Source organism: Mycteria americana, chromosome Z (genome assembly GCF_035582795.1).
Source record: "Mycteria americana isolate JAX WOST 10 ecotype Jacksonville Zoo and Gardens chromosome Z, USCA_MyAme_1.0, whole genome shotgun sequence".
Classification (NCBI taxonomy): domain Eukaryota; kingdom Metazoa; phylum Chordata; class Aves; order Ciconiiformes; family Ciconiidae; genus Mycteria; species Mycteria americana.
The window spans coordinates 6,836,067-6,851,816 of NC_134396.1; the positions used below are offsets into that span (position 1 = coordinate 6,836,067).

The window sequence follows — 15,750 nt, forward strand, 5'->3', positions numbered from 1 at the left end:
CTGTAACTGTTAAATAGGTGTTCTCCAGGTATGAAAAACATAGACAGTTAATACTAGAAGAAATTTTCACTTCCCTTGCGAGACTACCGACTAGCAAGAGGAGTTTGAGAAACTTCAGGTAATTTCTGACATAGATTAGTAACTTGTAGACAGTAGCATTTACAGTTTTGTAGATGTACAATTTTAGGCTTCAGTATTAATTACTTCTTTAAAAATCTGCGACTCCACAAGCTGCACTTTATTAGAGGTTGATATTTCAAAACAATGAGAGCAGAATTGCCTGACAAATGTCTTGTAATAATCACTGTTTCTTATGCCATCATATTTATGCCTGCTTATGAAAATAATTTAAATACCTTATTATTTGTCTCACTAAGGATGTAAACGAGCGTAATGTTAGTGTGCACTCAAGAGGTTTTTTGTTGGAAAATTCTTTGGTTCTGTTTGTATGGAGTTACATAATTTCTTAATACGAAAATTCTGGCTGAATTTCTTTGAGGACACACTCAGAGCACTCTTTCCTGGGAGGAATCAATCTAATATCCCTTTGAATGAGTTTCATTTAGGAACTAATCTGTTCACTTTAACTGTCTTCAGCTGGATTTTAGTGCATCTTCAGAATAATAGTATAGGTTCAGGTTCAATCTGAGAGAGAATCTGACCTGAACTGGATTTCAGTTAAAATGGAGGTTGGGACAATTGAAATGATTCTAAAACTGTTGTTGATGTTGATTTTGTTCCTTGCTTGCATACATCTTGCCCCCAGAGACAGGCAAATTGTCAATTAAATATTTTGTCCAATCCAGGGTGGATGAACAGGAAATACCCAGGAAAAGAAATGCACTGAAACTTTGAATTTGAATTCAGCGACCCTAATGTTAACATAAGTGCTTGTTCCTACTATTTTCTATTGTTTTGGTTATAGACATGAGAGAGATCTAGCAAATAGGAAGGTGGCAGGAATAGGAGCATACATAGTAGATACACTCTTTGAGTTAGGACCTGTACCAGGAAGTCACTATCTCAAGGCCACAATGACTTCACTTTTTATCTGTAGAGTTCTAACTCTGGTGTGTTAAAGGGCATTCTCTAACTGGGGCTACAGTCATGAAAGGTACAGCTTACACAAATATGATAAGAAAAGTTTTTCTCTCTAAAAGTAGTCAAAGATAACTTCACAAAGATAATAATTACAATCTGGTTTGTGGCAAGTTAGTATTTTGATAATTTGGGGAGAATGATGTTAGGGATTATCACCTTTTCATGTTGTTAAGGGTAGCAATAGATGGTGTTGATGTATGTATGGGTAGTAAACACCATACTGTTTCTCAGGTTATATATCATGGGAGAAACATGGAGTGTATTCACACTGGTCTTACCGACTTGAAGACACATTTAAGACACACTTAAAGACACTTGCATGCTGAAGTTCGTAGCCTGTTATACTACCTCAGATTACCATAGGTGTAATTCTTGTAGAAGTCAGTCCAGGTCATGGTCATTATTTTCTGTTGTTTAAAAGTCCTGCATATTTCACATACATTAAATAATATATAAGTAATAAATTATTAGGGCAATAATTTCGTGTATCTTTTTGTGTCATGTTGGAAATCAATATGGCATCATACATAACAAGCCTATTAGTAAATGCCTTAGCATGTAGGTGTTTGATTTATTAAATATTCCTGTAGATTTTTCAGCTGCTGAACTTCACATATACTCTGATAGCCTATCTGTGGGCTGTTTCAGTTCATCTGTTCTGCCTGAGAATAATACTTACTGGTTTTGTTAGACCAAATCTTACACTGTATAAGAGAGAAGCAAATGACTAGATACATGTCTAGAACATAAATTTCTAGCTGTGGTAGTAATTTTAGAAAGATATTATTTAGGACAAAAAATTTTTGCTTTGTTTTGTCTTTTTTGTTTCATTTTAGTGTTAATGCTGTCTTTTCTTATTAACAGGTTAAACAGCAGTGACACTGATGGAGAGCCTATGTATATTCAGATGGTAACAGCACTAGTTCTGCAGCTTATTCAGTGTGTGGTGCACTTACCGTCAGCAGAAAAAGATTCTAATTCAGAGGAGGAATCAAACAAGAAAGTAAGATATTTTTTAAAAGCCATATTTTTTTTTCCCCATAATGACTTTGTGTGTTTGCAGGTATAATATTTTATTATGGTGCTCTAGTAATCAAACATGGTAATTTTATGTCTGTAATTATTTGATGCACGAGAAATGCTGATCTAGAAATCATATTTCTGTATATGCTAAAATCATAGACAAATATATCTTGTTGTTTTTAGGTGGATCAAGATGTGCTTATTACTAACTCATATGAAACAGCCATGAGAACGGCACAAAACTTCCTTTCTATTTTCCTTAAGAAGTAAGTACTGTTGCATTCTTTAGCGTATTGATGAAACCAACTCCAAATAAGGTCTGTCCTACCTTAAGACAAACCTAACCACTTTGCAATGCTAAATACCTACTCATAAAGTTATTTATAACAGTATACTTTATAGATCCCTAAGAAAGCTACCTGTCTGGACAAAAATTTCTATGGAACAGAAATTCTGCAGAGAGTTCTTTATACATTTAAGAATCTGTTTGATAGTTCATGTAGGATCCTTTGATTAGGGGCCTGTAACTCCTCTGAAGCCTGGAAGAGAGTAAATATTTAAGCAGTAAAACCATATTAATTCAGTCATCAGAATGACAAAGAGATAAAAAAACTTAAAAATTACTTTCATTTAGCTAAAGTTAGGAATGTCAATGGCTCAACAGGGAGAAAAAAAATATAGCATACCTGAATAACCAAAGGATTTCTAAGAGTAAGTCCTGAGGTTTTTAGTATGTTAATTTCTAGTCTTAAGCTGAAAGGCTATTTAATAGCCATCTAGCAATCTCTCTGCATACTTCTGGTATCATTAAAGTTAAGGATGCCACATAGAAGTGAAACACTATCAGGTATGTTATCTTTTGATTTTTTTTACATTCTGATTTTAACCTTTGTGGAGCATAATACTGAGATGTCTTACCACTGTCAGATAAATCAGAGCAAGCTTAAGGAATATAGACTCAATGCCTCCTAAATACCCCACTCCAGTTTGAGCTTTACAATTTTACCTACTTTGTCCATCCAAGTGAGTGCAGACTTTAACTCAAAGCAATAAATAAATAAATCTTAAGAACAAAATTCTACTATTGTGGATTAGCTGCTTTACTTGCAGTGCAACTGTTTAAACTATTTCTCTGTAAATGAATAAAACAAATTTTCTGCTAATATTTCAGATTTTTTTTTTTTTTTAGAATTGCATAAAACAGTTTTTCAGGTTAAACATAGGATTAATTCTGTTTACATCAGAAGAAAAGCTTAAATGACTCTTAAATTCGCTTACAAAATGCATTTTCTTTTAAATAGGTGTGGCAGTAAACAAGGTGAAGAAGATTACAGGCCACTGTTTGAGAACTTCATTCAAGATCTTCTTTCCACAGTCAATAAACCAGAATGGCCAGCTGCAGAGCTGCTACTTAGCTTATTAGGAAGGCTATTGGTGAGAGATTCTTGGGTTTAGTAATTATATTAATTTATTTCTTATTACAATTAAGACTTGTTTATTTCAGCTGAAACTACTACAGGAATGCTTTTTGATTCTTGACACATATGCAGCATTTAAGTATTTTCTTACGTGTATCACTACTATGTAATATATAAATAATAAAATTTGTGTTAGATGATCATTGATTTGGAACTTGTTAAAGATCATATGTATACAGTTTCTCATGGAAGTCCACTTCCACTATTCCATGACATTTTCAACATGAAAAAATGTCATTGTATAGCGTCTAATAAGTGTAGATACTCATTTGGAGTAAAGTCAGACTAAGAGCTGTAATTATTCTTGTTAAACTCTGGACTATTCCTTAAGCACAGAGCCTGAAAACAATTAAGTGGTTTGATTGTTTACCAATAATAGAATTTACTTATGATATTTTACAGAATGTGAATATTTTTGTTGACGTGTTTTTTGAGAGTTGTTCTTCACTATTACAGTGTAATTAACACAGTAATTTGAGCTGTTTCTTGGAAAAATATTTTGGTATTAAATGGTCCTGTTGCTGGTAAAATGTAGCTTTCTTTATACTTGTGTGAATAATGAGGAAGTTGTATTATCGTGCTTAAGAACTATGCTATTGCGAAGGATAACTGCTGAACTAGCTGTCCAGTTTATTTTATGAAAATATATATTTTTAAAAACTCTTAACAAGCATATTTGTAGAGAGAGACCCAATAAAGGAAGAAACATTAATGTAAAGTAAGTAGTGTATCTGAAATGTAATAGTCAATTACATAATTTTATGCAGCATGGAAGTTAGGTGGAATTTTTAATAAGGTCAGGCAATCTCTTGTGAGAAGACTCTCAGTTGCATAAATAAATATTTGTTTTTAACAGTTTTTCTGTTTTTCTTAGGTTCACCAGTTCAGTAACAAATCTACAGAAATGGCGTTAAGAGTTGCATCACTTGACTATCTTGGAACTGTAGCTGCAAGACTGAGGAAAGATGCAGTCACTAGCAAAATGGATCAAGGATCTATAGCCAGAATCCTCAAACAGGTGTGTGAGAGATCTCGTGCCAGCTGGATTTGGTTGTATCCATTCAAAGACTTGAAAATTTTAAAGATGTTTGAAAAACTGGCGTTGTGGAGAATCAGTCTTCATTGTTCAGATTTCTGAATCAAATACACTCAATTTATAAGTATCATATTTGTTACCTCATGTCTTCCTTGCACCATCTCTGTAGTGATCATATGAAGTGGTTAATTACAGTGGTTAAGCCAGTTTATTTGTGACAATGCATAGGAAATAATGGAGCAACAATTGGATTCTATCTTAAGAGGCCTTAAAAATACATATGTACGTGCATTTGCTATCACAAAGTGGTAACTGAGCTTCTGGCACTCATATATAGGCTTTAGAGAGTTAAACTGTTAGGCCTGTAAGGTTAGTTTTCATGTGATGTAGCTGGTATTGGTAATCTTTTTTTTTTTTTTTTTAATAAACTGGACTTGCATATATCTTTCATTAGAGAGTACATATTTGCATTTCTGCTAATGCTGCTCCAAATCTGCAAGGGTAGCAACAATTATCAAAGCAATGTGTGCATTTGGGCTCTATACAGTACATAGTATGATGAGAAAATCTCAGATCTTATGTGTCCTTTTAAAAAATGTGGACTTGCACGTTTCTTATGGATGCTATAAATTTCTTTCTGAACTGTTCTAACTGTTCTCAGCATGATCTAAAGTTGAGTAGTCATATCAAGTTCATTTCCCTTTCAGTTACTTGAAAAGACTACAGGTCTATTACATGTACTTTATAATGACACAGATTTATGTTGAAGGAAAAACTTCTAGACTTTACAGGCATTCAAATAAAGAATCAAAATTCATCTAGTCTTTTATGAGGCTGATACTTCCCATAACTTTTGTGGATTATAATATTCTACAACATATGGTGTCAAGTCTTTATGTCCATGGCTTAAGATAATTTATACTTCCATGTGCTAAGGGGTTATAATTCTCCTCTGTTGGTAGTGATTCTGACAATTCTACAGTAGACTTCATAGGAAAATACTTTAGAAGAATCCTTTTCTCTTTCCTTATCTCCAGAAGTTATAACAGTATTGAAAGATATTCTAAAAAGATACATACCCAAGCAGTGACCTGAATTTTTCTATTTGTTTGGGGGTTTTTACAGGATCAAGCAGTAACTAGGCATTGGCATCTGCAGAAAATAAAATTGTTGTGGGTAATTGAGTGCTAAAAGCATTTTTTCAGTTACTCAGGAAGCTTAACATCAGTGATGGTAGACAGTACCATCCATACATTGTGGAAGGTGTGTGTGCTATACATTACCATCAGTTAGGGTAGACAGTGTATTGTTTATAATTATTTGCGACGTAAGAACAAATAAATACTTCGAAATGTGTATGTGATAGCTTTGCTGTCAAATGGCAAGAAAATAAGAAGATCCATTGGTAGACATACTCAGCTGTCATCATCAGAAACTTAAATTATTATTCCATTCAGAAATGAACTTACACCTCTACAGATTTTTCTTTCCTGCTGAATTGAATACTTCAACTCTGTTGGCTATTTCCTTCTGCATTCTGATATCATTACTAGGATATTCCCCAATGATTGATGAATGCTTGTAACACTCTCTACTGTGGTTTGGACTCATGACCCATAGAATTAGATTTAGGAGAAAATCTATTCTGTTTTGACATTTTTAAACAGATCTTCTTTGTAGAAATCTGTCCTAGATTGTCAAGTTGATTTGAACACTTCTGCATGCTTTTCATTAGTTTATCTCTTGATACACTGATGTTCTGGGCTTGTAACTGTACCTTTCCCCACTTGCTGATGTTTGCAAGCTATATCATGTGCTGTATTTGTGACAAGATTCTCAATCTGTACTGTTCATACAGAAGTTAAGATGGTTGTAAGTTACAAGTTTTATTGCTGACGAAGAAAAATGTTTTGTAGCTGAAGAATTTTAAGCCAGAAATTATTCTTCTACTTTTATTATCAATGTTGAATATTATTTTGTTGTGGGCTTCACAGTTTCTCTTTGTTTGTTCTGGGTTTTTCACTTCTTTGAAAATAGTTAGGCAGTTAAGGTTAATAAAGCAAGCCTTTTATTCAGCCACTTATCCACAGAATTTAACATTGGTTGAAGGCCAGAATTTCAAATCACAATTTGAACATATATTAGGGTGCCAAATGTATATATAAACCTATATCAATATTATGTGCATTGTAGACATGTTTTGAACTCTTGAACTCATTCATTTTGAAAACAGAAAAAATCCTTTTTTCTGCTGTAACATCAGCAACTGCAAGGACCTGTGTATTTCAGTATAATGCTGAGGAAAAAAGGGTGGTTTATGGGTTTGGTTTTATGCTGTCTTGTAGATGTTGAGAAAGTTAGTTTCTGACTCATGCACAAGTTCATTGATACTGATTTATTCTCTATAACCTGTATGTCGGGAGAAGTACATTATCTCGTGGTCATATACAAGGTCATTGTTCAATTTACATAGGCTAGAACTATTTAAGAGATCAGGATATACAGAGAATCATAGAAGGGTTTGGGTTGGAAGGGTTTGGGTTTAAAGGTCCCCTTTAAAGGTCATCTAGTCCAACCCCCCTGCAATGAGCAGCGACATCTTCAAGTAGATCAGGTTGCTCAGAGCCCCGTCCAACCTTACCTGGAATGTTTCCAGGGATGGAGCATCTACCACCTCTCTGGACAACCTGTTCCAGTGTTTCACCACCCTCATCGTAAAAAATTTCTTCCTTATATCTAGTCTGAATCTACCCTCTCTCAATTTAAAACCATTACCCCTTGTCCTATTGCTACAGGCCCTGCTAAAAACTCTGTCCCCATCTTTCTTGTAAGCCCCCTTTAGGTATTGAAAGGCTGCTATAAGATCTCCCCGCAGCATTCTCTTCTCCAGGCTGAACAACCCCAACTGTCTCAGCCTTTCCTCGTAGGAGAGGTGTTCCATCTCTCTGATCATTTTTGTCGCCCTCCTCTGGACCCGCTCCAACAGGTCCATGTCTTTTCTGTGCTGAGGACTCCAGAGCTGGACGCAGTACTGCAGGTGGGGTCTCACCAGAGCAGAGCAGAGGGGCAGAATCACCTCCCTCAACCTGCTGGCCATGCTTCTTCTGATGCAGCCCAGGACACAGTTGGCTTTCTGGGCTGCGAGTGCATGTTGCTGGCTCATGTCCAGTTTTTCATCCACCAGTACACTGGTCCCCCAAGTCCTTCTTGGCAGGGCTGCTCTCAATCCCTTCATCCCCCAGCCTGTATTGATACCAGAGGTTGCCCAAATCCAGGTGCAGGACCTTGCACTTGGCCTTGTTGAACCTCATGAGGTTCACATGGGCCCACTTCTTGAGCTTGTCCAGGTCTCTCTGGATGGCATCCCGTCCCTCAGGCATGTCAACCACACCACTCAGCTTGGTGTTGTCTGCAAACTTGCTGAGGGTGCAGTCAATCCCACTGTCTATGTCTGATGAAGATATTAAACAGTACAGGTCCCAACACAGACCCCTGAGGGACACCCCTTGTCACTGATCTCCATCTGGACATTGAGCCATTGACCACCACCCTCTGGATGTAACCATCCAACCAATTCCTCATCTACTGAACAGTCCACCCATCAAATCCATCTCTCTCCAATTTAGAGAGAAGGATGTTGTGGGGGACCATATCAAAGGCCTTACAGAAGTCTACATAGATGACATCCATAGCTCTTCCTTTGTCCACTGATGTAGTCACTCCATCACAGAAGGCCACTAGGTTGGTCAGGCAAGACTTGCCCTTGGTGAAGCCATGCTGGCTGTCTCGAATCACCTCCCTGTCCTTCCATGTGCCGTATATACATATAGGAAATACAAATATTTCCTATTAAATAGCCTCTTGGAAAAAATACAGTTCTGTTTTTAACATTCATACAGTTTAGATATTACAAATCTAACTTGTCTCCAGCACTAGTTTTCAGATGAATATTTCATATGTAATGCTTTTTGTGCATCTTAAAAGTGCTTCATGGGAAAATTAATATTACTTTATTCTGTAGATAGGCTTTAAGCAGTAGCTGACATTTTTTATAAAATGTGGGTTTGTTCTCAAGCTTTTTGACTGATAGAAACTTAGTTGAATCTCAGAGAGCATGATTCTTCAGTGCTGGAGCTCAGAGGTGTTTGGGAACAACCTCTGTAAGTTCTTTCCTAGATTGAGCACACTTGCTGCACTTTCTCTGTATGGATGCTTTATCCCTGAAAACAGTTATACCAAGTATTTTTACAAAGGGATGTAATTTTTATTTCTTTCATGTTTCCCATACCTGTTTACTGTTGTCTGTTTCATATTTCTTTTTATTTTACTTTTTTGCCTTTTATCCCTTGTTCATCCAAGAAATTCACTGTTTCACTATTTAATATTGGTGAGATGGTTAATGGTTACTTTTGTAGGTTAAACCTTGTGTCAGTCTGCTGTGTGTGATTTCAGCCCTTCTTTTTTTCCTCCGTGACAGAGGGTCTTCACACAAGATCATAAAATGAAAATTAATCAAATCAGTCAGTTTTAAAACTAGTCTTATTCTGCTCTTAATCTTTTTAGACTTTAGAGCCACAGTCTAATTTGTTTCAGTCTCTATGCAATTTATAAGTAATTGATTAAAAAATGGTTAATGTTCTGCAATTATCAAAGTAACTTCAGTGTATTTTATGTGTGGACATGCAGATTTTCAGATTATAATTACCACTGTGCAATATTCTGTTTTATAACTGTATTTCTACTTCTGACAGGTTTCAGGAGGAGAAGATGAAATTCAACAGCTGCAAAAGGCTTTGCTAGATTATCTGGATGAGAACACAGAAACTGATGCATCATTAGTGGTAAATTTCAGCTTTCTGGTGTCAAGTGTATATAAAAATAATTTGAGTAACATGTACTGAATAAAATTATTTTCGCTTATGCAGATTAGTGCTTCAATTAAATTGTCACTCTAACATATACTGTTGATTGTGTTTTCCAAAATATTGTTCATGCATTAGATTCACTTAATCTCATTAAAAATCTGTTAATTTTCCTTTTCTGTATCTGCTGTTTTTGTTTTCTGTGCATCCTGCTGTATTTCTCCAGTTTTCTCGGAAGTTTTATATAGCTCAGTGGTTCCGTGATACAACTATGGAGACAGAGAAAGCAATTAAATCTCAGAAGGATGAGGATTCATCTGAAGGAACTCATCATGCAAAAGATGTTGAGACCACAGGACAAATCATGCATAGAGCAGAAAGTCGCAAAAAGTTTCTTCGCAGCATCATTAAAACTGCTCCATCTCAGTTCAGTACATTAAAGTATGTTTCAGTACCACTTATTTATTAGACGTGCATTTGGTGTTTTAAATAATTTTTGATAAACATGTCCTAATTAACACATGGAATTTGTTGCAGGATGAATTCTGATACTGTGGACTACGAAGATGCATGTTTGATTGTTCGCTACTTGGCCTCTATGAGGCCGTTTGCCCAGAGCTTCGATATTTATTTGACACAGGTAAACTGTGCCAGAAGTCTTAGTACAGTGAAACACAGTTGGTTTCCAATTCCAAACGCTTTTGTGGTAGTGTGCCATATCTGTTCATTGTTGAGCACAGGTATTTAACAGGCCCTGATAACACCATGTGCTTTCATACTCTGTATTGGTGACATAAGTGATTATGTTTCTTTTTCTTGCATGCATTTCCTATGTCATATTGTACATACATTATTTTATTTGTCCATGTAATTGTATGGCAAAATCATTATAATTAGATGTTCACAGTAAGAGGATAATTGCAAAATATTGAAATCATTTTCATAATTTCTGTAAGATGCATGCTTATTTGGTAATATTAACTCATGAAATTGAGCTTAATTTTATTTGAAAATACAAGCCAGCTTGGTCAGTTGCTTGCAGTGCATGTTACTGTCACTTTGGAAGCTGTTGTTTGACCACTGTCATTTCTTTGCTTTTTCTGGGAGAACACCACTAACATGGTGACATGTCACCACTAACATGGTGACATGTCTGAACTCCAGTACTAGTTTAGGTTGCATTATTTACATTGATCTGCATACAGAGCCATTCTTAAAATTATAGTGCCCAAATCCAACTCTCCTGTTAAAAGAACCCTGGTGAAAGCCACAGGGCTGAATAACTGAATGACAGAAGTAGAGTTTAAAATGAAGGGACTTAAAGCGAACATATGGACCCTGTTGTAAATCCTGTTTGGACCAGTCTTAAAGACGTAGCAAATCCTACTAAATATCCATGCTCAGTTATCAGTGCCATGGAACATCACTTGCATGCTCCTTTTTACTGTCTGAGAAGATATATTCAGCTTTTAGTAGACAGATATTCTTATTTTAGTTAAATTGTTTGCATGTTACTCTGCTGTATTTTTGCCTGTTAAACATTGTTTGCTATCTTCCCAAAACAATTGAATCTTTGTTTTTGTTCTCTTATTAGATTCTGCGTGTACTTGGTGAAAATGCAATTGCTGTTCGAACAAAAGCCATGAAGTGTTTGTCTGAGGTTGTTGCTGTAGACCCCAGTATTCTAGCCAGGGTAAAAAAGGAAATATCCGTCATGCGCATATGTTCTTCTGTCATGCTTAAAATAAGAAACGAAGATTTATTTTGAATCTGTGTTTCATTTGTTCTTTTTAGCTGGATATGCAACGAGGTGTTCATGGACGGTTAATGGATAACTCCACTAGTGTACGAGAAGCAGCTGTGGAGCTGCTTGGCCGATTTGTGCTTTGTCGTCCTCAGCTTGCTGAGCAGTATTATGACATGCTGATTGAAAGAATATTGGTACGGTGACTTGTGATATTTATGATAAAATAAGTGGCATTGGAAAATTCATTTTTAACTGAGTTTATATGTTTAATAAAATGGAACGATGATTGCAAGAGTAAATTATATCTTATTGTTTTAATGGGGAGCTTTTAAGTGCTTTTATTTAATGGGGTGCTTTTAAGACCAGCTTGTAAAATGCATCACTTGTTTCCAGTGAGGCTTTGTTACATCAAAAGATAAACACATATAGAAAGTTGTACTGCATCAGAACCAGGATTATATTCCTTTTGATTCCATTATTAAAGCACAAATTAGGTAAAATGAGGAATTTTGCCACGTCTCTGAAGTGTGAGGTATGGGTCACTGACAGCAGTTCAGTAGTGTGGGTGATGAAGAAAGATCTACAACACAGTAATCTAAAGATGCCATTTGTAATCCAAAAGAAAAATAAAGATAAAACTACTTTGCTTTTCTATTTTTTTTTTCAGTGTTTTAAAAGGCTTCTTATTAGTTTTTGTACAAAAAGTGTTTTTTGTCTGGGTGTTCAGATGAAATACAATGTTAATTTAACTGGAAGATAACACTGGCTCTTAGCATCCATATCAGATTTTTAGTCAAATACTACTCATTTGCTAGAGTTACATGATAAAACATGTTTGTGAAGGGTTTTGGAGATAAGTAGCTTCATGTGCATATAAGCGTGCATAAAGCAGTTCATCTTGACATTCAGATTCAACAGGTTTGAATAAGGTAATATGAAGTGAAGCCCCTCATCCTTCTCCTTAGATGAAGCCTAGGAAAATGGAAAAGATTGCTGCATGTATCTTATCCATAAGCTTTATCCAAAGGCTTGAAGCATTACAGTCCAGATCTACAAAGAATCTTGTGTGTTCCAACAAAGTAGCTAAAGCATCATCACATCTAGCTTGTAAGCTCTTGAATTAAGAAGTGGAATTATACATTTGCAACATCATTAGCTCTTAGATCGGAGGGTATAAATGGAGGAAGCGTTTTAGCATTCTGGGGACTCAGCCAGAACCTTTAGAATTGTTGCAAATAAAGTGGTACAAGTTATGCTGACCTTTTGTATAAATGCACTCCAGAATATTTTAGCTGCCTTTTCTAAATAAATTTTGCAAGTCAGATTGGGTGATCTTCAAATATTAATTCATATAATACATAAATTAATTCATATTTCTGATTTGTTTTCAAGAGTGTAATGCTTTTCTCTTCACAGGATACTGGTATCAGTGTCAGAAAAAGAGTCATAAAGATACTTAGGGATATCTGCATTGAACAACCGACATTTCCCAAAATTACAGAGATGTGTGTGAAAATGATTCGGAGAGTCAATGACGAAGAAGGCATTAAGGTAGAATGAAACATATCCTTCAAGATTTTAATTATCGTTATTTTAGTGTTTCTATATTTTGACAAACAAAAAAAAAATCAAGTATTGCATTGCTCCTTTGTAATATTTATGACTCTTATTCACTTTTAATTTTTGAGAGCAAATATCTTAGCTTTCTAAAATGCTCTCTGACTTGTTTTTCTTTCTTTTCCATCTTCTATTTTCTTGAAGTTCTTGCTGACATTCAAAAGATTTGAAAAGTTATTTTCTAGAGGTTGTTCTTCTTGCAAGTGTTGTCTCTGGTACTTTTCTAACAAGTAAAACTGGCACATAAAACTTCTTTCTGCAAACAAAATAAACTTTAAGTCAAAATTAAGTACTTGACATTAATATATGCCAGATTTGTAAGTTCTGCATATAAAAATTATAAAGCATTCATCTGTGCTAATTTTGCATTAATTCTGAATGTTCAATGAATCAGTTATTCCCCCGAAAATGTTACTTATGTGATCATGCTCTCCTCTTTGTGCAGTGTATATGCAGAAGGGCACAAAACTAAATGTATATGCAGAACAGCACAAAACTAAGATTATGTGTTAAATTATAAACCTGGCAATAATGGTTTTGTTTGATTTGGCAAAATAATTTTAAAATTGCTGGGTAATTAAGAACACACCTGTAATAATTTTGTATCACATTTTTAGTAGGATTTGAAATCTGCAACTTTAAGCTGCACCATGTATTTTTACTGCTTATGTTAATGCCAAGTGGCTTTCTGACAAGACTGTTAATCAAGAAGTAGATGAACAGCTGGATCCAAGGTGCTGCTGGGGAAGGAGGATGACCTTGTTCTCTCTTGTCCTTCCCCTTGCCATTCTAACAGCAGAAAAAATGAGGCATTATCTTCAATGTATGTTTTATGTTTCCATGAATGAGGAGAGCTTCTTACAACCATATGCCTTATAAGTAATTTGGGAACAATTTTGTTCACTTTTATTCTATTTCATTTTTTCCTCCATCCAAAAACATTGGTGGAAGGGAATGTACTTCCTATGTTTGTGCAGAGGGACTTGGCTTCCCTCGCTTTCCCACCGTGTCACCTTGTTTTGAAAACTCCAAAGTAACCTGCCATTGCTGCTAGTTCTGCTGTAGAAATCATACCCTTGTGTTCAGTTGCTAGCTTCTCAGCGTACTGTGTCTTCCTGAGGAATGCAAATTAATGCAGGAAGGTGGTAACTCCATTTTCTGTAGCATCAGTTCCCAGTGATCATTTTGCTGAAGCTTGCTTAGAGGTCAGTATAACTCCTGTAATAGTAGATCTGGGTCTGTCTCAGATAATAGTTCCTACAACAGTGTCACTTAGGTTGAATAATTCCATATGAAATGGCACGCATCATCAACAAGTCTATTGTATGGATGTATTAGAAATAATACCTGTGTGCCAAGATAAGTGTGTTTATTTCTGCTAATATTTTTTTCCCTTCAGAAATTAGTAAACGAGACATTCCAGAAGCTCTGGTTTACTCCAACTCCCCACCATGACAAAGAAGCAATGACAAGAAAAATACTAAACATCACTGATGTGGTATGTTAAACAAATTTGAGTTAAGTTGTGTGCAAAATTTGATTATGTTTTTAGTATCTTTGAAATATCATCTGTGGTTTTTTTAGAATACAGTCAGATAATTGTCAGATAGATTTCTTTTTGTATCTCCTGGCATTGAATATATGCCAAAATTATTCATCTGATGGAACAGGCTGTAGGAAACTTCAAATGCTCACTAATCTGCTGGCAATGATAGCTGGGACCACATTATATTGAGGTTATATAAAATACTTGTTCAGTTTAAACACAATAAATTTCTGTTATATTTAACTTTTTCCAGGAATTGCTAGTAGCAGCGTAATTAAGCCTAACTAAGAAGCTGTCTCTTAACAGAAAATTTTCCTCAATTGATAGCATTTATTTTGGAAGGTTAATAAGCTGTTTTAAGAAATACAGGGTCATGTTCTCACTCAGGGTAAACTAGTATCGGCATAATTGTATCTACTTTTTAGGAGCAGCAAATTAAATAGCATGTCTCCAAAATAACAAAATCTGTTTCAAATAAAATGCTTTCATTTGTAGTTAAAATGTTTTGTGTAAAACCAAAAGGTGTTTTGGTTGCTGAGAAGGTGTTTTAATATCAATTATACCAAGATGTAAATACCAAATAAAAGTACTCGCTTCATTACTTAAAATTTTACAGTTTAAACTCATCCTGCTTTTCAGTATTTTTACAAAATGGTAGTCTAGTGTGCATTTTTCCAGACTGAGAAGTCAGTCAATCTGACTTCAGCTTAACTCTCAGTTCTCCTGCCAATTCTGCTTTGGAGCACCTGTGAGTTGGTCCTGACATATGATACTAGTGAAGGCTTGGTTTGTTTATATAAAAATATGTATATGCATATATATGCATGCATGTTCATTTTTAATATGTCAGGCTTGTATTTGTGCTTTAATCTGTGTAAAATGTTCTATAAAACCAAAATGTGGTTTATGTTAGAGCCAGCAATCTCCAGTAAAATGCGTAGGCTTCTTGTTGTATGGAATACAAATTCTGGAGTCATTTAAATGGTGAGAACTATTTTTCAAATGCAGAAGACAGTTTCTAATATCCAAAGATATAAAATTGTTGTACTGAATGCATATGAAAGTATATCTATGCATTTTTACTGGTCTTTTAAAATGACATCTCTATTGAAGTAATTTTTCCTCGGGTGCCTTTTTTATTAACCAGTTTATTCTCAAAAATACTTCTAGGTTGCAGCTTGTAGAGATACAGGGTATGATTGGTTTGAACAGCTTCTTCAAAATGTAAGTAATGAATTTTGAATGTGTGGTACAATCATTGTTAGAATTTTAACATTTCTTTTGGTACTAACACACATAGAAGGGGGACTACAGGAGCAGTCCTTTACAGTAAACAAACT

At 35.2% G+C, this 15,750-nt stretch overlaps 1 protein-coding gene across 7 annotated transcripts in view; it reads left to right on the forward strand.

Moving 5' to 3' along the window:
- Positions 1 to 15,750, forward strand: part of NIPBL (NIPBL cohesin loading factor) — a 160,092-nt gene that overhangs the window by 126,579 nt on the left and 17,763 nt on the right. For all 7 annotated transcript variants that reach the window (XM_075488533.1, XM_075488532.1, XM_075488535.1 and 4 more), the window contains 13 exons: positions 18 to 118; positions 1,966 to 2,104; positions 2,308 to 2,390; positions 3,426 to 3,558; positions 4,477 to 4,620; positions 9,390 to 9,479; positions 9,727 to 9,941; positions 10,038 to 10,140; positions 11,095 to 11,193; positions 11,295 to 11,441; positions 12,664 to 12,798; positions 14,264 to 14,362; positions 15,581 to 15,634. In XM_075488533.1, the coding sequence (XP_075344648.1) occupies positions 18 to 118; positions 1,966 to 2,104; positions 2,308 to 2,390; positions 3,426 to 3,558; positions 4,477 to 4,620; positions 9,390 to 9,479; positions 9,727 to 9,941; positions 10,038 to 10,140; positions 11,095 to 11,193; positions 11,295 to 11,441; positions 12,664 to 12,798; positions 14,264 to 14,362; positions 15,581 to 15,634 (1,542 nt within the window). The remainder of the gene's footprint in view (positions 1 to 17; positions 119 to 1,965; positions 2,105 to 2,307; positions 2,391 to 3,425; positions 3,559 to 4,476; positions 4,621 to 9,389; positions 9,480 to 9,726; positions 9,942 to 10,037; positions 10,141 to 11,094; positions 11,194 to 11,294; positions 11,442 to 12,663; positions 12,799 to 14,263; positions 14,363 to 15,580; positions 15,635 to 15,750) is intronic.